General features: G+C 49.9%; 4 protein-coding genes and 1 long non-coding RNA gene across 8 annotated transcripts; 2 read left to right on the top strand and 3 right to left on the bottom strand.

Moving 5' to 3' along the window:
- Positions 1-887: 887 nt before the first annotated feature.
- On the bottom strand, positions 888-3,041 carry LOC147042055 (uncharacterized). Its single transcript, XM_085937031.1, has 4 exons — positions 2,321-3,041; positions 1,881-1,982; positions 1,585-1,779; positions 888-1,354 (listed from the first exon to the last, which is right to left on the bottom strand). Exons 1-4 carry the CDS (start codon positions 2,951-2,953, stop codon positions 1,199-1,201), a joined length of 1,086 nt encoding a protein of 361 aa, XP_085793157.1. The 5' UTR covers positions 2,954-3,041; the 3' UTR covers positions 888-1,198.
- Positions 3,042-4,518: 1,477 nt separating this feature from the next.
- Positions 4,519-10,128, bottom strand: LOC147042054 (jun dimerization protein 2-like). Of its 3 annotated transcripts, XM_085937029.1 has the most exons (5): positions 9,968-10,128; positions 9,108-9,151; positions 5,739-5,959; positions 5,576-5,680; positions 4,519-5,485 (listed from the first exon to the last, which is right to left on the bottom strand). In XM_085937029.1, exons 3-5 carry the CDS (start codon positions 5,931-5,933, stop codon positions 5,294-5,296), a joined length of 492 nt encoding a protein of 163 aa, XP_085793155.1. In that variant the 5' UTR covers positions 5,934-5,959; positions 9,108-9,151; positions 9,968-10,128; the 3' UTR covers positions 4,519-5,293. The 3 variants fall into 3 exon arrangements, with proteins under 3 accessions (XP_085793155.1, XP_085793156.1, XP_085793153.1); XM_085937030.1 differs by lacking the exon at positions 9,968-10,128 and having other exon boundaries at positions 9,108-9,939; XM_085937027.1 differs by lacking the exons at positions 9,108-9,151; positions 9,968-10,128 and having other exon boundaries at positions 5,739-6,499.
- LOC147042052 (uncharacterized) lies at positions 6,507-16,124 on the top strand. The gene is made up of 6 exons (XR_015068829.1): positions 6,507-6,819; positions 7,640-7,707; positions 10,058-10,162; positions 11,374-11,416; positions 13,743-15,255; positions 15,324-16,124. It is a non-coding gene; the product is annotated as an uncharacterized LOC147042052 (long non-coding RNA).
- Positions 13,222-15,752, bottom strand: LOC147042053 (protein c-Fos-like). Of its 2 annotated transcripts, XM_085937025.1 has the most exons (5): positions 15,536-15,752; positions 15,310-15,459; positions 15,047-15,223; positions 14,408-14,515; positions 13,222-14,333 (listed from the first exon to the last, which is right to left on the bottom strand). In XM_085937025.1, the coding sequence occupies exons 2-5, from the start codon at positions 15,430-15,432 to the stop codon at positions 13,731-13,733; spliced, it is 1,011 nt and encodes a 336-aa protein (XP_085793151.1). In that variant the 5' UTR covers positions 15,433-15,459; positions 15,536-15,752; the 3' UTR covers positions 13,222-13,730. The 2 variants fall into 2 exon arrangements, with proteins under 2 accessions (XP_085793151.1, XP_085793152.1); XM_085937026.1 differs by having other exon boundaries at positions 15,310-15,752.
- A 2,491-nt stretch (positions 16,125-18,615) lies between the features above and the next one.
- Positions 18,616-21,329, top strand: fosab (Fos proto-oncogene, AP-1 transcription factor subunit b). Its single transcript, XM_085938095.1, has 4 exons — positions 18,616-19,278; positions 19,625-19,852; positions 19,954-20,061; positions 20,258-21,329. The coding sequence occupies exons 1-4, from the start codon at positions 19,138-19,140 to the stop codon at positions 20,846-20,848; spliced, it is 1,068 nt and encodes a 355-aa protein (XP_085794221.1). The 5' UTR covers positions 18,616-19,137; the 3' UTR covers positions 20,849-21,329.
- The last annotated feature ends 156 nt before the right edge of the window (positions 21,330-21,485 follow it).

The raw sequence follows: 21,485 nt of genomic DNA, 5'->3' as shown, positions 1-21,485 counted from the left end.
ATGCTGATGTTTTTGTTCAATTGCACTGCGGCAACAATGCCAGCCCGCCCTTCCAATGGGCTTTTCACCTGCCGAGGTTTTATTTGTTTCCTGTCGAGATTTTTTGCCTTTACCGACAGACGGGCGAGCAATTTTTAACGGGACACAACGGTAGCGGGCATTAAAAGGCTTTAGAAGACCTCAGCCAGCGCCTCAATATTTGCCATACAGACTTTTAAAAAAGGTTGAGAATGTTTGATTGAGGCAAATATGAGCAAGGACGGAAGCCCAACCTAATTGTCACTATGTTCAATTGTCATTAAATAGTCAACAAGCACAGAGTTGTGTCCTTTTGTCGCTAACAAGGTTTAGTTTTGAGTCAGTGTCTCAGAAATTCCATCAAACATGCCGCTCCCAATTTTTTTCATTTTGTTCATTTATCCAGGCAAGGCAATTAAGCGTCATATCTATCTATGGGTTTTAATATGAGGAATTATGACTGTCACAGTACATTGAAATGACTGTTTTCTTGCCAGTCTACTGCAAAATGTGTTTCTCTTAGATTACCCCATGAATGACAACTCTCACCCAGGTGAGTAAAACTGTCCTAATTCAAGTGTCCAATCTTTTGTTGCAACTGCTGTGTACGTCAATCTACTGAATATTTGTTCCAAACTTTGCATATCCCGGGACTTGACATTTCTTAACTCTCACGAGTTGACGCCGATGTAACGTGGATTTGGTCAAAACATTGACCCTCCCAAATCATGTTTACTCTAATTTCATATGCTTCAAACATTGCTCATTTATTACAGTCACACAAATGTATCTGAATGTATTTGTTTGTCATTATTGTCTCAAAAAACCCAACAGGGGAAGTCTAAAAAAAAAAAAATATCTGTGTAATATGTTGTGTGCAGGCCAACTAGTGGAAAGAGTGTTCTGGAAGATGAATTTAACAAGAAAAAAATGGTCTCAGCGGGGCGGCAGCCATTTTGCCCCTCGCCGTGGACTGAAAATGACATGGCAGTTGCCAACCGATCACGGCTCACGGCTTTTGTGAAGCTGGTTGTCGAGACCTGGTGTCTCTGATGTCATTTTTAGTCGACAGCAAGTGGCAAAAAAGTGAGTGCAGAAAAGGGACAGAGCAATAGTGTTTGTGTGTCATATTTGGAATGAGTAAGCCCACGTCGCCGTTGTGGCAAAGCGGATGTCAGCCCTAAGTCTTGAACTGGGCCGGGACGTCGGCGTCCAGCTTACAGATGACCTTGTAGATGGCCTTCTTCCAGGACGGCTCTCGGTCCTTTCCCGTGGAAATGGCAGTGTAGAATTCCCGCAGTGTAATCTCTGCCACTTCAAGGAAGCCATTGGGGACCTGCTTTGAAAGGCGGTAGCGTAGACGTTTTGTATTGTAAGTCAAGGTAAGTGCTAGCAAAGCAAATGACTAGCTGAGGAACTGCACTTACAATATTGCTTGTCGACTTTGAACTTTGCTTGCTTTGTGAAAATTGCCATTTGAACACAAACGGTGCAGCGACACATGTAGACAGCAAAATGTCTTTTTGGGAGGCTGGGACACTTCAACACGGAAAGTCTCAAGCTCACCTGGAAATCGCCGCCTTTGTTGTAGTGCACGTTGAGGGCTCTGAAAAGTTGCGACTCTCTGCCCACAGACGGCGCCACCGCGTCGGCCGGTCCCTCCGCCACGGCGCGCCGTGCAAACTTCTCCATCTGGATGTAGTAGAACTCGCGGAAGTTGCTGAACCACTTGATGAGCTGGGAGCCGATGCAGCGTGTGAACTGCGAGCGAGCGAGCGGGTAAGTGAGATGGTCAAACGTTTTTGCTGTGTCCTTCCGATGAAATGAGAAGAGCAGCGCAGCGCGGCGGCGGTCATTGTCACCTGCACGTCGTGGAAACACATCTTCAGCACCGGCGAGCTGGGATAGCGTGTGTAGAAGAACATCAGCTTGGCTTTTTTCAGATGCTGCGTGGTCAAACCCTCCTAAGTGACCCACAGGTAAGGAGCACACTGCTTTTGACTTATTTTTATGGGTGCTAATGTGCTCATTTCTGTGAGCATTTTGCGTCAGATGTTGCCATTAAGCTAGTGGACCTTTGCCAACGTGGCTTGCTTAAACATTTTGGTCTCGAACTATACCAATTGTCATTCAAAGTCCCAGTTTGAAATTAAAGCGGCAGTGCAAGTCTTTGTTTTAGTTATAAATGACCGATAGGTGATGTGACTGTTGGCAATGCACCCAAGTTCTGTCCCACTTTTCTTCACCAGGTGAGCCAAAGGCCCCGCCCCACCCCACCTATGTGGTCAACATGCAAGGATACGTTGAGGCCGTAACGATGATTCTTGAGAAGGCCGCTGGACTCCATCTTGACGCGCGGGAAGCAAAGACTCGGCGCCTCAGTGGATCCGGACTCCGCCTCGGATGGGACTTTGAGCGACTTTGACGCTTCCTCTCGAGGTCCTCGTACCACCAGAGACAGCGCCTCGGTTTGAACGTCGAGCACCTCGCGCGGACCCCTCGAAGACCCGACGGCCACCCGTATCAGCGGCATGCTTTTGAAAAGCGAGTCGACGCTGTGACTCACGGCTCTGGAGAGTTCGTACTTGAAAACGTCGGCCATTGCTTTTTCCGGCCGGAGTGAAAAGTGGCCTGACTTTGAGCCGCTTGTGCTTTCGCAAGAGTCTCCGTCCCTGGAGTTTGCACGTGGGGAGCCGTTCCACGTTGGCCGCGGCTCTTCCGGAAGAGTTGCCGGCTCCCGCCTCAGGATGTCTTCCACCCGGGCTCGCTTGGCTCGACGGCCGCTCGGTTGGGCGGCGGGAGATCCGTCGCAAAGACGTGGCGTCCCGCTCGTCTCGTCGAAGGCGTTTTGAGTTTTTGCCAGAGTGGGACAGAGCTCAAAAGGAGCCAGTTGGTCCAACCAAAAGGCGTCGTTGCTCCACATGCTCACATTCATGCTGAATTAGGATCAATCAAGCGCTGCTAAATGCGGGCGGGGGGGGCACATTTGTATCGTGATGAAATGAAAAAGTGTGGAAAGTAAGTCCTACCTGATGTCCATCTGTTTGTTGTCTTCAGGGAGACGTCTCGGAGGATGGCGGACAGGAGCTGTGACTGGACTCGCCGCGCGCGAAGCCCTTTAAAAATGAAGAGGTGCGGCCAAGCGACAGGTTGGACCGGCCCCCTTTTTTCTTCCCATCGACCGACACGAACAACAATTGGTCATCCAGCGCCTGCAGTATTCTGGCTCCTTTGAGGTACGGCTCACATTTGGATCCTTTTTGTCTTGATGAATTTGACACTTTGCTCCGTTCTCTTGTCTTTCGGCTGGCTCGCTGCCTTTTGGACTGGGATGCTGATGAATAAACAAGTGGCACCAGAGGATCACTCCGCAGCAAGTAAGTGCCACTTGCTCATGTCTGACTTGTGCTCAAATGACTCCTCCCAAAGCGCTTTGCTCATCTTCCAAAATCTCTTTTTTCGCAATATTTTCTTGATTCATTCCGTTTTGTCTATTTCGACCGGCGCCCTCTATTGGCCAGACGCACCTGACAGCTTCTCTGAGCTTTTACGCCTTGCCCCGAGTTGTCTGGCCCTCTCTCTTCCCGTCACGGCACATTTCATCTCCTGCCAAAAGCATCCCGAGTCTTCAAAGCCGTGATTAGCCGCCTCGCTCTTGAGAATGCCCAAATAATGAGATGATGTTTTTTTGCCCAAGTCTTGAGGGTCGCTCGCTCCTTTCTGCCGGCGTACAAACGCGGCCTTGGAGTGGCTGCAGCTGTGAGCGGCCCCCCTATTTTCTGTTTACTTTAATAATCACGGCGATGCGTTTGGGGGGGGGGGGACACGTAGGCCCTTACGAATGTCTTTGTTTCTCTGCCAGCACCTACACAAATGTCGGAGGTAGCAAAAAAAAAACCCACAGAATTCATTAAGGCGGAAACAAAACAAGGCGGAATATGCCATTAGCATGAGAATAAAGCGGCCCCGATGCAGGAAACAATTGGCCCAAGGCTTCCTTTTAATGGCGTTATTTACTTCCAGTAGCCCTCAAGATTCCATTAGCGATGTTAATTGGCGGCGTGCGCCAGTGGGAGCATAGAAATCGCAAGGGTTCTTGGCCGCCTTTTTTGTTCCTCCTTAGAAATGTGGCCAAATCTGTGAATTTGTCTTTGTGACCATTCACATGAAAGGAAAGTGTTTGTTTTCATCAAGCCACATCACAGGCATCATTTACCTTCATTCTTAGGATGAAATAAGACAATTGCATCAATGTTAGTCCAAGCGAGGACTCTTTAGCAGACCCTCAAATGTTTGATGAGGGGCTCAAACAAAAGATTGCCAAGACGGATGTCAATAAGAAAAATGAAAAGGCAACAAAACGACCGATGGCCTTCAAATGGGAAGCGTCGCTGACCCAAATCCAACTTGATGTTGGTTCACAAAGCGTCCAGCAGATGGCGCCACTTGCCAACAGTCCCTTTTCATGGTGTGTTTTATAAAAGGGAGGACGATTAGAAATGAATTCAAAAATAGATTTTAAATCTACGCAGGGTAAAAGTGTCATACATGGCAGATACATGTCCAGACATTGAAATACTGCTCATCAACAAAACTGTAGGTTGAAGAATCACATCAAGTGATCGCCGGGCATTTCGGGTCGTAGAAAACAAGTACAATAAATGAGTGTCAACACATTTGTTCTATTTTTTTTCCTTATGTGCTATTTCATGACGCCAGCGTCACCACCACGAGTCGGATCAACCGGTAACCGCCGCCGTCGTTTGCGGGCGGCTGATGCAAAGTATTACAAAATCCAAAATATGTATAAAAACAACTTAACGGTGGTGCACTTGCACTGAGTATAGTACGCCAGAAGTCAAGCAAATCTGGCCACGGCGCACCACCAGAGCACCGACCGTTCTTTGCGGCCTTTTCCCACCGGTGTCCATTGGTCCCTTTTTTTTTTTTTTTTTTTGCTGCTGCGTGCCGTTTCCTTTTCTATGCGGAGCCGGCACGTCGGTGACGAGGCACGGCGGACGTCGGTGACGAGGCACGGCGGGTGTCACCGTCGGCACGGCAACCGATCCGGAGCCGCAACCGGGCTTTTTTCCGGTCTGCCGCGGACACAGCCGCCTCCTGTTTGCACACAACTGCACGTCTGTGTGTCCAGTCCCCAAAAGTGGCCAGCTTGGAGCTCAAGTGCTTACTTGGAAATGTGATATTGGCACGTGTGACGTACGCCCGTGAGGAGGGGGGGGGGGGGTTGTTCCCCTCTGCGTCCCCCCCCCCCCCTTCACTTGGCGTCGGCGGACAGCTGCTCCAGCAGGGGGTCGGCCTCGCTTTCGGGGGTTTTGACGCTGTCGGTGCGCACGATGCAGGTGGGCCGGTGCAGGTTGAGCATCACCATCAGCTGCTGCCGCTCGAGGCGGAGCTCCTCGATCTGAGCCTTCAGGTCCGAGTTGACCATCTCCAGACGCTCCGATTCCTGACGGGAGGGAAACAAATGGGCATTGCTCAGATGGACAACGGCGGGGACGTCGCTCGCGCCGTCGTGGGCTTTGCGTGGGAAAATCACCCTTTGAAGGAAGTCCGTTCGTTCCTTCTTCTTGTTCCGGCATCGCGCCGCCGCTACTTTGTTTTTCTCTCGCCGCCGTTTCCTCCTCTCTTCGTCTTCATCCATCTGCAAAGGTGCCGACGGTCAGATGGGAATGTCCGCGGCGCCGTGTCTGGAAGCTCACCTCTGTCTTGATGCTCAGCGGCCTCTTTCCCAGCCTGCCGAGGAAGTGCAGCGGCGAGAACATGGCGCCCAGCTGGTGGAAGTCGGCCAGTTTCAGCCGGTCGGTGAGCGTGGTGGCCGAGATGCCCGCCAGCGGGCCCAGGCAGGGCAGGGAGCCCGCCGCCAGCGAAGGGTCCGGGATCTGTCCCGGCATCATGTCCCGCCCGGCCGCCGCCGCCGCTGCTGTTGGGAGGAGAGCAAAAGGCTTGTGAGTTTGTATCCCAGCAGAGTCCTCGGTCAGATGGCGGCCGCCCCGGCGTGACATTGCGCCCGCCTCCCGTCCCGGTGGTCCGACATCGCCGCGACAACCGCTTGTTGTTTTTGCCAACAGACCGCGGCCACTTGCTGCGAGTGGACCCGACGCTTGCTTGGTTGGTAACGTGTTATTCGACAGTAGGGAAAACCCCAAAGTCATTTGTGGAAAGAATAACTAACCGCTTCTCAAAATATTGAATGGAGGCATCCACAATCCGCTCCAATTCATAATCATCTGACCTTTGAGCCCTTTGATTTCAGAAGTTGCCGCATCCCCGCGGCGAGGGGGGAGGCCAGCGCCTCGCCAGTTGTATTCCCCCTCCTGGGCTTCCGTGCCCGGCCGGACAGGTTGGACGGGAGCCGAACAAAGCCCCTCTCAGATGCGGCAAACAAAGAGCGCTATTGTGCCGTGCTCTCAAACAGCTGACTGTGCTGCAGTCCGATGAGCTGACAGCCAACGATGGATGGTAAGTTATACCCTCCCCCTCCCCCTCCCCTCCCCTATAAGACTTGAGCCATTACAAAAGCCATAGAGAGAGCTTACGTAACGTAACGCACTCCACCCCAGCATATGGAGCGCAAAGTCTTTTTACGGTTGGACCGAAAGAGAAGAAATATTGATTCTGACTCGCAAGCAGGCAAACAAATGGCCGCTGTCTTTAACTTTTGCCGTCGACAGGAGAAAAGCGTCCGTCCGTCCGTCCACCTGCGCTGGCAAGCTCTCGTCCGTGACCTCTTCATTGGGGCTGCGTGACTTATTGGCTGCAAGGGTTCGAGCGTCAAATGAGGCATTTGATCATTTAATTCCTCCCTGTCTCCCTCCCTCCCTCTCTTTTTTTTTCTCTCTCCCTCGCCCACTTCATGTATAACTCCCATTTACACGGCGCTTGGCAGCCGCCTGTTGTTTTTGCTGGAGAGGAAAAGAACAAGACAGCTCTGGTAAAGATCTGTCTTTGACAAAATTGCCTCTCTGTGAAAGGCCAAGAACTTTTTCATTTTGCGCAGCGGCCCGCGTGCGAGCCCAGCCAGAGCAACAGTTGCCTCCGAACGAGTCGTTTGAGAAAGTCACTGGAAAGAAAAACCATTGGGTGCTCTTCAAGTCCCTCTACGGCGGGGCAGGGGCCTCGTTCCGCTTCCGACAGAATTCCCCTTTGGAAAAGTGTCCGTCCGTCTTCTCCAGCGCCACCAAATGTCACTGGCGTCTTAGCTGTGAAATATAGGAAGCACCCGCTCAATGTTGTTTCTGGTTCCCGGCCCAAATGTAGTCTGGCTGGCTTCACGCATACATTTGGGATCGGCCTGGCCTCACTTTCAGCTCGCTCCGTTTCCTGAGTCTTTCCTGAGAACAATTAGCAGGGCTGTGGAATTCCTTTTCAATAGCCAGCGGGACGACCGGCGGCAGCCCCCATTATCTGCATTCCCTCCAGCCGCCGTCAATGTGAGGGGGGGGTTGGCGCGTTCAAAGGCATCTCATTACTTTTATATAGGTTTTTTTTTTTTTCACAGCCACTGCACTGTAGGCTCCTTGTTGTTTTGAGCTAGCGCTCAGTTCAATTTGTCACGATGCAGTCCAGCTTTTGATTCATTTCCCCTTCTCTCGTCACGCAGAAGTGAAAATCTAAGGAGCACGTGTCCCGAAACCATCGCACCTCCGTCGCACGGGACCTAAACCAAAGGTAATTAACTTGGCTTAACCTTGAGACAAAGCGTTTTTGGCCGCCAGACGCGCCACATTTACGGGAACAGCCAGAACACTTTCCAAAATGGAATCGGCCACAGCCATTGAAAAAGGCCGCACAGCAGCATCTCGCCCGGGATGAAATGTTCCGCCGAGTTGCGAGCGGTAAGCGGTGAGGCCGGAGGCCAAGGCACGCTCGCTCTGCGGACAACGTCTCAGCCATCATCGTTACCATCTGCGCTCAGTCGCTCGGCCTTACGCAACGCTCCCGGGAAACCGGAGAATTTGTCTCCAGAGCAGCGAGCGTCAGGACGGACATTCCTGCGAGCCCTCGTCCTATTTTCATTGGCGTCTCGGGACAACCGGCCCGGGAGCCGGCGCCTAGATGTGGAGGGAGGGAGGGAGGCAGGCGTGTGGGCATCGGCAAGTTATTAGCAGAAAATGGCAAGGCTCAAAGAACAATCTGTCCGCCATCATCCAGACGTGAGCATCGGCCCAAAGATATGGCCGTCTTGGGTGGGCTTGTTTGATAGATTCAATGAAGGCAGACAAAAAGCCACGGCGGTTCCCAAATTCGCCCCGCAATGAGAAGAAATTGGCTGAGCTGAAGCCAGAAAATGTCATTTGTGAGATGATGCAACACCCGCTTGTCAATGTAATGCCCTTCCATCCTTTTGGTCATCCATCCGGCACACCGTGCTGATTTTTGGAGCCGTTGTCCTTGCGGTAATATTTCCAAAAGATTTGCAAGGCCAACAATGATAAGGTGACAGCAGTGAAAATGCTGTTGGCTGGCGGGCGGGCGGGCCTCCTGCAATGCGTCTGCAGTGTGTGTGTGCACTGCGGTGCAGCTCGCCAATTCCAGCTCCCCACAGACGTACTGGAAGGCATTTCCACTTCAAATAAAACGCCCGCGCGCCTGCCCACCCGCGTGCCCGCGCGCCCACGTCCAGGCTCCCAGCACCTTTAGCCCCGAGCTGCCTGCCGGTGGCAGAAATCCCTTTTTTTTTTTTTCCTCTTCTAACGCCCAAACATGCCCCAACAACACAAATAGAGCCAAAAGTCAGGAGAGGCATCACACGCGTTGCCCACTCCCCCCCCCTGCGGCGTACGTGCAGCAGCTGGAGACTTGTCCAGTCTCAAATTTGGAAAAGGCTGAACCTTTGAACTCGCAGGTCGCTCGCTCGCATGCCTGCCATCACATCATAGTTCCCATTCCACGCTCGCTCGCTCGCTCGGCCGGCCGGCCTTAACCATTCAGGCAGACGGCTTGAGGTTCATTGAGATGAATCACTCCGAAAATGTTCTTTCTTCCCTTATTTGAAAGATATTTCGGTGAACCTTAGTCACACAATCGATTGCTTAAATAGAAAAGTTTGGTAAATGCACAATACTTACTCCGAGAGAACTTCTTCTGTCAATGTTGCAACTGTGTTCGCACACTGTGGAGAAATAGCATCATTAATTAGCAATTCATTTCAAACCTTTGCCGCTTGAGTCATTTGTGTAGAATATGTGAGTGAAGAGGATCACATTTTTTTCTGATCGACTATTTTTGAAAGAGCTTTTAGTGTTCATCTGAATCCCATTCAAAAGAAATGACATGTTGACTTGAACACTATGAATGAACATTTATTCACAGAAACATGATAAGTTTACAAGAAAGAAGCAGGTCGGGAAAGGTCTTTGCGATCCTTTACGACCTTGAACGAACCCTGCCCAAAACACGGAGCGTACGCTCAAAGGCAATTCTTCCATCGACGACATGTACCAACAGTAATAGGATATCCGACGTCTGCGAGGTGACAATATTGTAACGTCGCCATTGAACTCCCCTCCCCGCTTTTAGCGCTTTGAATCTTCAACGCCTGCAAAGTGAGCGGAGTCGCTCGCCGTCATCCTGCGACGTGTTGGCGTTACATAACTGTCTCCGCGAGCGGGGTGCATTGAAAAGCTCAGCCCAAATGAAAAAGCTTGATCATTTGCCGTGATATTAGAGGAAGCAAGCTTGCATACCGCGGAGGGGGGGGCGCATGCGAAGGAAGCAGACATCCCCTCCCCTACGACCATGTAACACAGCAAAGTTTACAAGGGATTGATTGCAGCGCGATCGGTGCGGAGCACATGGCCGAGCAGCGGCTATTTTTACAAGTAGCCGTTCCTCCCCAAAAAATCGACATCATGTACTAACAACTCTACGAAGCCATCAGAAAAGAAGAATAACACAAAGGCGAGGCGACGGCGAGTCGCGCGCTTACCTGTTGTGCGTCTAAACAAACAAAAATCAAAACAATCCGGATGGGATGAGCCGAATGCTGAATTGTGCCTTTTTTTTCCCCCCCCCCCAGAGTCGGCTTCGGCTTCGGGGACTAGCCCGAGTGGTTGCATCAGCCCGCTTAAGTAGTGGGCCAGGTCTGGGAGAACTCCGGAATGCGGAAGTGGCCGAGCCAGACGTAAGCGTGCATGAGAGGACGGAGGGGCGGGCCGAAGTCGGCGGGCGGGCGGGCGGGCCGGCCCGCTCCGCCCCCTAGCAACGGAAAACATACACAAGCGGACAGGAAAACTTTGGACGCTCATCCAGGCAGGCGCCTGTCTCTGCTGTTGACAGGAGCCGCTACATAGAAACAAGTGCACGCAGTATGTCAAGCGGCCATTTGCTTTTGTTCCATTTCTGCTTGCACTTCAACTTATTGCTGGCACCCCAAGTGTTGATTTGCACTTCCTCTTTGGTACGTGCCACACGACGGACAGCTTACACAAGACTTACTTGAGTGGCTTTTTATTTGCTTTGTTGAACCCTGGTTTGCCCCCCCCGGCACCTTCCATTGACTCACGTGCAGCTCGGAATCATGTTATTGCAGCTGGCCCCGGCAACTCCGAGGCTATAAATCTTGCAAGGGCGAGCGCCATCTTTCTTTGGCCTTAAAGTGCCCTTAAGTGCTATTTTGCTTGAGTCACAATTGGCCGTTGTGGAAGAAACCCAAACGGAGTGGACGTCTGTCTCACCGTTGGCTTAAGGGAGGGAGGTTAAGGAAAGTTCCAGAAAGTGTGAAATTTGGCCTCTCTGCTTTCCCCTAGTGTTCACAATGGGTAACAAAATAGACGTGCGGTATTCGAGACTTTACTCCCAAAAGTTGCCATGTGTTTGTCCACTCTTGACTAATTTCATATTTTTGTCAAGGTACTCAATTGTTCCAGTCACAAAGCATGCCACCGGGGTTATTCCAAAATACCCCACTGTGTTCCCCTTTTTTTTTTAGCTTCTAATTTGGCTCCGCTGTGATTTATGTCTCACATCTGTGAGGGAGGGGGTCGTGTATGTGCGTCACGCTGGCTCCAAACATAGACCTGGAACACATTTCAAAGGTGCCAAGCGGGTTAATAAAGCAGAAGTGATCAGCTTTTCTGGAAGGACGAGATGGTCCGAAGTGTCACTTGGATGCAAGAAAATAAACAAAGTGATCTGATATGGTCACGTGTCGCCAATGGGATTTGGACTCCACGTTAATCCATTGGAGTGCCCGTGAAACAAAAGTCAGTGTCTTGTCAATTTGACACACACACACCACAGAGAAGAGTGTCAACAACTCCAAATGAGGTCTTTTTGGGTGACTGTATTTCAATTGTCATCATTGATGTGCTCCACGTTTGTGTTTCCCGCCAGGTGGCGCCCCCGCCTCCTCACGTGAGCGTGCAGGTCAGATCAGGTCAGTATTGATTTGCTTATTTGCTTCACGTCTGCTCGGTGATTTCAAATGTCTTTTGTGCACAAGCGTGCCACCTCTCTGGGAAATACCGGTGGCTCATGCCAGACAGCGTCCAGTCTCGTCCCGTTTCGTCCCTTCCCGTCTTGACTCATTCCTCTTCCTTGACCGCACTGCAGACACAATAATGCCCCTATTAATTTGCTTCCTTCCTTCTTGTTGTTCTCCTTTCGGGATCCTCGCAGACGCCCGACCGGCCGTTGGCACTTTTTTGCAAATCTTTCCATATTTCATAAGAGCCGGGTCATAATGGGAAGTTGATTTCAGCAACTGAGATCTTTGCCATTCTTGCAGTTGTGCTGAAGAAGGAAATTCTACTTTTGAGTTCCCCCCCCCCCCCCCCCCCCCCCATAGCTCATTTGTGATTGTTCCATTGAAAATGTCATCAATGGTAAAAATCTGTTCAGTCTCTTTTCAAATTCAAGGAGCCCGCCGTACGTACGGGGAAACGTAATTTCGATCTCTTTGTGTGCCTGGCATGTGAAGGAATTGACAATAAAGCGGACTTTGACTTTATGCACAAAAGAATGGTCCCGTCATGGGCTTGTTAGTTGGATAGATTGTCTCCGAGCTCTTGTTGCATGTCTCACATCTGCGCTCACTTTTTCCTTCCGCATCACGTTATCTCATTCCCAGGGAAGTGCTACATTTACGGGCATTAATCAATGTCACCATTTATGGCGAGCGCGCGGTGACGTCAGCCCATCAATGGCCTTAGTATGATATGTTAGCTTGAAGCTGCTTTCAAAATCTTAACCATCCTACTGTGGGAAAGTTGACTCACTCACTCACTCAGTCACAAGAACAGGGGTGTGTAGACTTTTGATATCCACCGTGTTCACGCACCTAATTTACCTCTAACTATTTGTCCAAGCGGATCCACCGCGTGTCTCCTAAGTGTCAGGTTGTGATGTTTGTGGTATTTTGCCGTGGCAATGCCCGAAGAGGTGAGAAGCCTCTCGCGACCGGACTTGGATGAAGCAAGAAAAAGCTAGCCAAGCTTTAGCCATCGTTGCAGCTAAATATTCGAAACGGGAAGCGGTGGATCGTACACTGGGACAGTCACTGGCCAGAATATTGGGAACACCTGCACACTGCCAGCCACACAACACAGGTATTCATCACTGGTGACACAAAGTACAAATTCTATTCACAAAATAAACCTTTGGTTCTACTCGCTAGTAGAATTTTGGTAAGAGTCCACGTTATTACCCAATGTTGTGGCAAGTGAGTGTCGTTAGCCCGTGAACGTTGTAGCGCCCCCTAATGTGCTCAATCTGACGCAACTGTAATCTCCTGATCGCACAGTGACCTTGAACGCACCGACACATGCCTTCCCCGTTTTGCTTTGACTTTCTTTGCTAGCTCGTAACCACATCTCGTGATCTACTACGAAGCTGTTCTTGAAATACTCGTCGAAACTCACGGTTGTTTATTCACATTCGATTAAAAAAAGAGGGCGAAAGAAAAAAAAAAAAACGTTTCCCCCGGCGGCAGCGGCGGCGGCGAGGACACGGCCGTTGCCATAGAAACAAAACAGGCGGCTATTCCCCGCCCCGCTCCATATTTGGTCAACGGACGTGACGCAGCACGCTACTCGCTCCGTGACGTCGGCACGTCGTTGCTTTTGGGCAGCGTAGGAAACGCAATGAATAAGTTGATTCAAATCAAGCTCCCACTCAGTGTTTTCTCCCCCAGAAATGATTTTTGTATCATTCTCCTTCAAAATCTAACTCAGACGCTCCATGTTTCAATGTCACCGTTTATTTTTTTCCTCTTTGCATCGCATATTTTCCATATGTAAAAAAATAAACTATGTCATAAAATATGTCCCAGTAAAATAGAGATGGCACAAACATTGAAATATGACATTACATGGAAAAATGCTACACATCCGTTACTCTTTTGGTCATTGTTACATTGTTACATCAAGTTTGTCTACAGCACGTACATCATTCCATCCAGATTTACATGACAGACACTTGTTTGCATGCATGTTTTTGTGAAGCGTTCATTTTGGACAAGCGCACTTGCACCAGAATGGAAGAATTCAGCCCCGCCATATTTATTCCACATCATCTGCACTTTGGAAGTTTCAACAACAGCAAACATACACGACCAAAAAAAAAAAACAAGAGTACAGTGAACCCCCTCTAGATCACAGTTTGGCGTTTTTACAATAGATATTTGATATATAGTACGTACACGATTCACTATATATTGTACTTTCTTTCTTTTTTTTTTTTCCATTCACCCTTCACAACGCCAGGAGTGTCGGCGAGTTGAGACTGTCTTCCAGGCCGCTCCGGGCGTCCTCCGCCAAGGCGTCCAAGTCGGCCAAGTTGAAGGAGAAGACGCCGGTGCGGTAGATGGCGCCGCACGAGGGGCCGGAAGACGCGGCGGCGAGCGGCGCGCCCAGACATTCCAGGTCGTCAGCCACCGACTTGTACAAGGTTTCCCAGTCGGGGAGGCAGAGAGGCCCGCTCAGGTCCGCGATGTCGGGGACGAAGGCCCCGGCCGCCGCCTCCCCCTCCTCGGACGTCGCCGCCTCCATCTCGAGACTGGGGACCAAGTCGTCCAGGTCGTCCTCCAGGCTCTCGTCTCGGTCCTCCTCCAGGTTGGAGGACAGGAGGAGGTCGGAGTTGCCGAAGATGGCGGCGGCCGGGATGCAGCGGACTTCGGCCAGGCCGACGCTTTCGGCCGACATCATCGTGACTTCGTCCTCGTGGGATTTCTCCTCCAGCTTACAGCAGGAGGACTCGTGCGAGGACAACACCTGCTCCAGGCGCTCCTTCTCCTTCAGGAGCTCGTCTATCTCCGACTGAAGGATGGACTTCTCCTCTTCCAGTTGGTCAGTTTCCTAGCGGGGAGGGGAAGTCAGGCATCGCTCATATGCTCTTTAGAGAGAAACAAACTGATTTTCTTGACACGTACAGTTTGCAGCGTGTCGATCAGCTCCCTGCGCCTGTTGCGGCATTTTGCCGCAGCAATTTTGTTCCGCTCCCGGCGAATTCTCCGCCTCTCGTCCTCTTCTTTGGAAGACTGCAGACGCAAGCGACAAAAACAAACACATGGACGCATTTGGGGAAAAAAAAGTGCACACAGTATGTGTACGCCAAAGGTTTAGATGAAAAAAAAAGTTTCAAAAGTCAAAACTTCTCAAGGATCAAAGTGATGTTCTTCCACTGTAAGGAAACCAATGTGACTTGACGGTGGGTGGCCTGCTGTTAGGAAGTCTGTTGTCGCCATCTAGCGGTGGGACTGTGAATTTGTCTCATTTTCCTTTTATCATTATTACTACATGAAAAGGTGATCACCTTTACTTCAATCGACCCTTTCCTCCCCAATTGGAAATGTTAAAACAGGTTTGGTCATGGTGTGAATCCCCGGACTAGATGTGATTATTACCATTTTCATGAGCCCCAGTGGACGGGAAAATATTTAGGCGACGAGAACAAGAACCGCTCCACAAAGTCCCTGCACTGAATGCTGATGCAGAGGCGCTGCAGACTCTGAAGATACGCGCATGCACCACGTGCATGAACATGCACGCGCTACATTGCAGCGTCGTACCTTGTCTTTGTGCCCTTTCCTGCAGGCGGAGGGCTTGGCCTTCTTCTGGCCCCTGCTGCCGTGTTTGGAAGGCGAGACGAGCGCCACCGCGCTCGCCTGAGACGTGCGCCACCGATCATCTGGCGAGATGGCATCCGCGCTGGGCACCACGCAGTCCGACGCACCGCTGTCCACATCCTGACAGCGCCCCCAAAAAATACATAAATAATGTGCGTATTTTTTTCTCTCTCTCTCTAAATTGTAGTCCTTTTGTGACTCTTTACCTGGTCGTTGTCAGGTGGCGGTGACGGTGACGGAGGGTGCAGGCTGCACCCAAGAGTGTCCCCGCCAGGCGATGCTGTGCTGCAGCTGGACGACGACGAGTCCGAGGAATAATCCGGGTGCATGATTGATTTCGATTTTCTTCTTCTTAACTATAAAAAGAAATGAACACATTGAGATGCGTGTGAAAAAGGCAGAGGGCATCAAATAATGCATACGAATGCTCACTTATCTTCCATTTGCCAGCCTTGGTGAATGTTGCAAAGTGCAGCGAGTGGCAGGACGACCCGCCTTTTATAGTGAGCTGGATTTTATGAATGAAACGTAGGAGAGCAAACCATTCGGTGGGGTTAGGGGGGAAAGCAACGGTGCGCCCCCCCGCCCCCTCCAACGTAGCGCGTGAAAGTAGCAATCATAAATCCACAATCAATGATAATCCAATGAAAATATGTTTTGATGAATGCAAATGATGAAAGTAGAACAGTCTTGTTCGACGCGAGGCGGCACCCCACGCATTAGCACGTCATGAATGAACGACGTCATCGAACGTATGCAGCTACTGGATCATACCTGCAACGTGACCCGCGGCCCGTTTTTTTTTTTTATCATTTTTTTACTCGTCATATGAGAACATGCCCTCAGAAATCGAATTCATTTCCAATAGCGATCTTTTCTATTCAACAAGAACGTTATTTTTGCTCTGTCAGTTTGTGCAATCGTCATTTTGCACAGCTGCCTTATGCAACGAGGCACCGCGCTCACGTGCTCATTATTAGATGTTTTTTTTTTTTTTATTCAATGTTTATTTTTATAAAAAGGTGCCTCAATTAAGCACAATTTGTGTTGTCTTTTACCTCTGTGCATCTGATCAGAACGATCGATCGTTGACAAAAAAAGAAAAATACCCTCTGCGCCATATATGGCATTTCCGGTGAACAGGGGCGCACAAGCGCAGGCAGGGGGCGCTTGGGACGGCTCCAGACGCAACAGAGAGAGGAGGAGCGGGGGGGGGGGGATCTGTTAATTGACCATTAGTGATTTATTCTGCTTTTTAGCACTCAGGGAAGAAATGTAACGCCCATTACGTGACACTGGCAACAAATTGTTCCTGCATTTCGATCATCAGAGATGCAAGTCCACTTTTACAGATGTTTTGGAGTGGTAAGTGGTAGGAATGCAAGCCAAAAAGCCCTTTTCTTGCCTTAAACTGCCTCAAACGCTGTGGGTGTGTCCGCTTTATTCGCAGGAACTGTCAATCAAATTCCACTACTAGTCCTGCAGAGGTTTTATTCATTAGTGCCTGAATACAAAGTGTTTGTATTGTGGAAGAATACAATACAACTTTAGCGAGCGCATTTCACAACAGCTTGAGCGCTTGGTATTAAAATTCAGTAGTAGAACAATACAACAAAGACTAAAATGGGTCCCCTGACTGATTTCTAAGAGCTATTTTTAGGTCGCTGGTGACATCACAGAGCCATTGGAGTGACCGGGAGTCGGGGAAAGCGAAAGCGGGACCGGCATTGTGAATAGAAAAGCAAGGGAAGGGAAGGGAAGGGGGCCTCTTGGGCTTCCCGGCAGCCGCTGCCTCTTCTGCCAGGGAGGGGTCCCGGGTTGGAGGAGGCTTATTTACTGGCACATCGTTAGCCAGGGAGTTCAAAGTTCACCGCCCACCCAAACAAAAAGGCTATTTTTAACCCGGCAGCATCAGCGCATTGGTTGATTGAGGACTTGAAAATAAAAACATAACGCCAAACATGTCATGGAAGATGCAATTATGCAACATATTTGCCAACCAAAATACGAGAAGATGGCACGCTCGCATCGCCTGCAGAGGTAGGTGTCCTATTTCAGCCACGACGCTCACAGACAGGAATCCACGCAAGAGCTCTCACTCTGCCGTCTTTCTGGAAGCTTCGCCTGTGACGTCACCGAGCACAAACCCCGCCGGAGCGAGGAGGAGTCTGGTCCTTTTTTTTCTGCCGTCGAGCAATGCCACTTTGTTGACATAAATCATCTCGGTTGCCCTACGAAACGTTCACGTCACTACCGCGAAAGGGGTGGAGTGTTGCCATGGCGATCGGGAATATTCAACAACAACAACAACAATCAGCGCGCGAAACAAAACACACAAAGCTTTCAAGCGCCGTGATATCGTGAATAATGCACATTGTCAACTTGTTTTCAGCATTTGCACTCTGTCTCACGGAGTCACTATTCCATCATAAATGCCAGGAACACGTCATGCGCATAAACTGAACTATGACCTCGTTCTGCATTAAGTGTCGGACAACATGATTGTGCAAGACGCGTGATCGTTCACGTGAAGGGAGTTTGTGGGAATGGTTGCCGAAGGACAATGGCCTTGTTCTACCTGTCTGGCCTCGCCTCCATGCAGGTGAGAAGGGGAGGGGTCACAGGATTCCCTCTTGCCCTTCTCAGGGAACACCTGGAAAAGTACTCGCCCACATTTACACACACACAACCATCTTGTTCTGCAAGTGCGACACGCCTGTTTGAGAGAAAAGTACGAGCACCGCCCCGGGGCTTGGAACGTCCGCCGCGCCGCGCCGCGCCGCGCCGCACGTCAACGGATGGCCTGCTTTGCACGCCACCCTTTCATTGGAAGTAGCAGCACGTAGACTGCGGTACAAATTGACATACCAAACAACTTTACCTTAGCTCAATGCTAACACGGAAGCAAAAATGCCACCGACAGGCCAAAGATTCATTTATAAGGGTAAATATGCGAGAATTTGAAGGAACAATTTTGGTCAAATTCAGGTCATATCTCAAGACACTGTTTTATATCTATACATATATATCTATATCTATCTATCTATCTATCTATCTATCTATCTATCTATCTATCTATCTATCTATCTATCTATCTATCTATCTATCTATCTATCGATATATATATATATATATATATATATATATTTATTTATTTATTTATTTATTTATTTATTTATTTATTTAAAGACAAGATAAAACATTATTGGCATTTAATGTAGAGTATAAGAATTGGGAGGATTAAAAATATGCTAAGCAAATATCCACGTTTATAGATCTGATCTTCAAATATTTACTGTCCTTTTGTCTGACTATATAGAAGAAAGTAGGTCACTTGAGAACAAGCCGTTCGTTCGAAAGATTGTGCAGTCTGTCTTGCGTTGGTTGCATCACGTACTTGTCGCCCATTGTGCTGAGCATTAGCTTTGCTTTTCACAAGTTGACTGTTTGTTGCCTTACGTAACGTCACGGCGGCCAGCTCTCGCTCTCGCTCTCGCTCTCGCTGTCGGGTTTACCATCAGAGCCCGCCCCTTTTTACAGGATGCGCCATATTTGGAAAATGACGTACAGGGGATCCCGGAGCGGAATCTTCCATTCCTTGAAAGCGGGAGGACTACTCCTGTCAAAATGTCGACTTTTTGCCCTCATTATACTTGGAATTTCGCTAAATGGTGCTTATTTTCTACGGTAGACGTATTTGAAGAGCTCTTGTGTTCTGATAGCTTGACGTTTTCTTCCGCGTTTCTGTCTTTTCCACCCTCGGTGTCTCCCCCTCGCACCCGTGACGTCACTAGACTAGACTATAAAAGAGCTGCGAGCAGACTTGCCTGTCAGTTCACGCTCAACTGCTCGACGAGACAACAAGACAAGACCGGGCCAAACCAAACAAGGAAGCCTTTGGAACTCTTGTCATTTGATTGTACTTTATCCATTGTACCTTTGCAAGCCTTTGGCGGCAGGGCAGGACAGGGCAGGGCAGGACTTTCCTCACGTTTTTCCTTTTCAACTTGGGAATTTGCCTCGGTGCCGGAGCGATGATGTTCAACGTTTTCAAGCCGGAGTGCGACTCCTCCTCCCGGTGCAGCACCGCGTCCCCGGCCGCTGACAGCAACGTGGGCTACTACCAAGCGTCCCCAGCCGGATCCTACTCCAGCATGGGCTCGCCACAATCTCAGGTACGCGTTTGCTCCAAAAATAAATCATGACAACAATGAAGCGCTCGAGCGGTACACATTTGTTCAAATGCAACTTTGATGCGTCGTGCGTTTTATTTGAATCATGATGCAATTGAAGGAAGTCTTCATGTTGAAAGAGTGAGTGCCTTATGCAAGTCGTAGTGGCTCACAGTAGTATTTATTCAATACGCTTTTTAGGAATAAAAGCGGTCTTGTTTTTGACAAACATTGCGCCATAGCGAAGATACCAATTTGCAAGTTAGATGTTTGACAAAAGTATTGTCTAGAAAAATTCCTTCTCCCTCCTGGAATTGCGCTGACGTCCATTTTTCTTCCCCCTCTGCAGGATTATACCGAGCTGACTACCTTGAGTGCCTCGTTCGTCCCCACGGTGACGGCCATCTCCAGCAGCCCTGACCTGCAGTGGATGGTGCAGCCGCTCATCTCCTCGGTGGCCCCCTCGCACAGGGGACACTCCTTCACCTCCAGGCCCAGCCCCGCCTACCCCAGGGGGGCCGTCAAGGTGTCGGCGTCCCGCCCTCACAGCACCACCAAGAGAGGCAGGATGGAAGAGGTGAATATTTCACTATGATTCTTATTTCATCAGATGTCTTTAAAATGTGCATTTTCTTGTCCACGAGCACTCGGGTTAACTTTGACTTTCCATTTTTGCAGAGTTCACCCGAGGAGGAAGCAAAAAGAAAGATTCGCCGGGAGAGAAACAAGCAGGCGGCCGCCAAATGCCGTAACAGGAGGCGGGAGCTCACCGACACGCTCCAAACTGTAAGTATTTGCCTCACTTGGGACTGACTTGGAAGATAATAATAATAATACACTCGATAACGCTAGCAAACAGCTGCCGTTGGCCACAGTTCACAGCCAGATGCTCACGTACAAAATCTGGTCACTGATGAGGCCGCGCCCACAGCAACCCAATATTGCAATTTCTCCAACCCTCTCCCCTTTTATGTCTTCTCAGGAAACTGATCAGCTGGAGGACGAAAAGTCCAGCCTTCAGAACGACATTGCCAACCTCCTCAAGGAGAAGGAACGTCTGGAGTTCATCCTGGCCGCCCACCGACCCATCTGCAAAGTCCCCGCCGAGCTGGACTCGGACTTCCCTCCGGCATCGGTCTCGCCGGCCCGCTCGTGCGTCTCCGCCGAGCCCCCCGCCGTCTCCAACTCGCTCTTCTCCGGCCTGCCTGCCGGCACCGCCGCGTCCGCCGGCCCGATCAAACTGAGCGACCTGGACGCTTCGGTACTGGACGAGTCCCTGGACCTGCTGAGCAAGACGGAGGTGGAGCGCTCTGTCCCCGAGGTGGACCTGTCCGGCGGCGCTCAGGACTGGGAGCAGCTGCATCCGTCGGTGACCAGCGGTGACTTTGAGATGCCGCTGTGCACGCCGGTGGTCACCTGCACGCCGAGCGGCACCACCTTCACGTCCTCCTTCGTGTTCAACTTCCCCGAGGCTGACGCCTTCCCCGGCTGCGGAGCGGCCCACAGGCGCGGGAGCAGCGGCAACGAGCAGTCGTCCGACTCGCTCAACTCGCCCACGCTGCTGGCCCTTTAAGACATCTCCAGACCCTCGGGACTCCCGGCGACTCAGAAGCGCCTCTGTCCCTACTTGACTTCCAAAAGAGCACATGGTCTCTCTCCATCACAGAGCTACGGACAATTATTTATGCTATGACTTGCCTTTTTTTACATGTAGCATGTTTCAATACCACCAAGTAACCTACAGATTCTTCTACGATTTGTTTTCTAACGGTGCTACATAACCGAGAGTCGTCTTCGTTGTCGTCGTAGTGTTTCCTGTCCGAGGAGCAATAGTAAAAAAAAAACAAAAAAAAACGGACAACTTCAACCCCAGTCAACTTTATAATGCATATGAAAGTTTTCTGTGAAAACAACACAAGTTTTTCTGATTTTGGGGAATTAATTTATAAGATTTGACTTTATTTTTTTACAACAGAAGCAAACAAAACAAGTCAATGTCAATGTTTGTTATATATAGATTGATGTAAATAAACTCTTAGCCATATTTCAATTGACCCTTTGGTCTGGTGGCGTTTGTATGCTCACATACCTTTTATTAGGTATGCACCTCATCTTTGGTTATGCTGCAGACATTCAACTTTTTTATAATGACACAATTGATATAGATTTAGTTTTTTTTAATTCCGTTATTTTCAAATACATTTTCAAGA

The sequence above is a fragment of the Syngnathus leptorhynchus genome, chromosome 18, assembly GCF_054491065.1.
Source record: "Syngnathus leptorhynchus isolate UIUO chromosome 18, UIUO_Slep, whole genome shotgun sequence".
Classification (NCBI taxonomy): domain Eukaryota; kingdom Metazoa; phylum Chordata; class Actinopteri; order Syngnathiformes; family Syngnathidae; genus Syngnathus; species Syngnathus leptorhynchus.
Note: the sequence above shows the minus strand (reverse complement) of the source record. Positions and strands in the feature narration are given on the sequence as shown.

Coding starts and splice junctions, on each gene's coding strand:
- LOC147042055 (XM_085937031.1), bottom strand. CDS start 2,953: ATGAATGTGAGCATGTGGAGCAACGACGCCTTTTGGTTGGACCAACTG. Junction 1,983..2,320: donor ATCATCGTTACGGCCTCAAC/GTATCCTTGCAT, acceptor TGGGTCACTTAG/GAGGGTTTGACCACGCAGCA. Junction 1,355..1,584: donor ACAAAGGCGGCGATTTCCAG/GTGAGCTTGAGA, acceptor CTTTCAAAGCAG/GTCCCCAATGGCTTCCTTGA.
- LOC147042054 (XM_085937027.1), bottom strand. CDS start 6,191: ATGACTTTGGGGTTTTCCCTACTGTCGAATAACACGTTACCAACCAAG. Junction 5,681..5,738: donor CGCTGAGCATCAAGACAGAG/GTGAGCTTCCAG, acceptor GCACCTTTGCAG/ATGGATGAAGACGAAGAGAG. Junction 5,486..5,575: donor GAACGGACTTCCTTCAAAGG/GTGATTTTCCCA, acceptor CCCTCCCGTCAG/GAATCGGAGCGTCTGGAGAT.
- LOC147042053 (XM_085937026.1), bottom strand. CDS start 15,432: ATGCACCCGGATTATTCCTCGGACTCGTCGTCGTCCAGCTGCAGCACA. Junction 14,516..15,046: donor GGAAAGGGCACAAAGACAAG/GTACGACGCTGC, acceptor TTGCGTCTGCAG/TCTTCCAAAGAAGAGGACGA. Junction 14,334..14,407: donor TGATCGACACGCTGCAAACT/GTACGTGTCAAG, acceptor CCTCCCCGCTAG/GAAACTGACCAACTGGAAGA.
- fosab (XM_085938095.1), top strand. CDS start 19,138: ATGATGTTCAACGTTTTCAAGCCGGAGTGCGACTCCTCCTCCCGGTGC. Junction 19,853..19,953: donor AGAGAGGCAGGATGGAAGAG/GTGAATATTTCA, acceptor CCATTTTTGCAG/AGTTCACCCGAGGAGGAAGC. Junction 20,062..20,257: donor TCACCGACACGCTCCAAACT/GTAAGTATTTGC, acceptor ATGTCTTCTCAG/GAAACTGATCAGCTGGAGGA.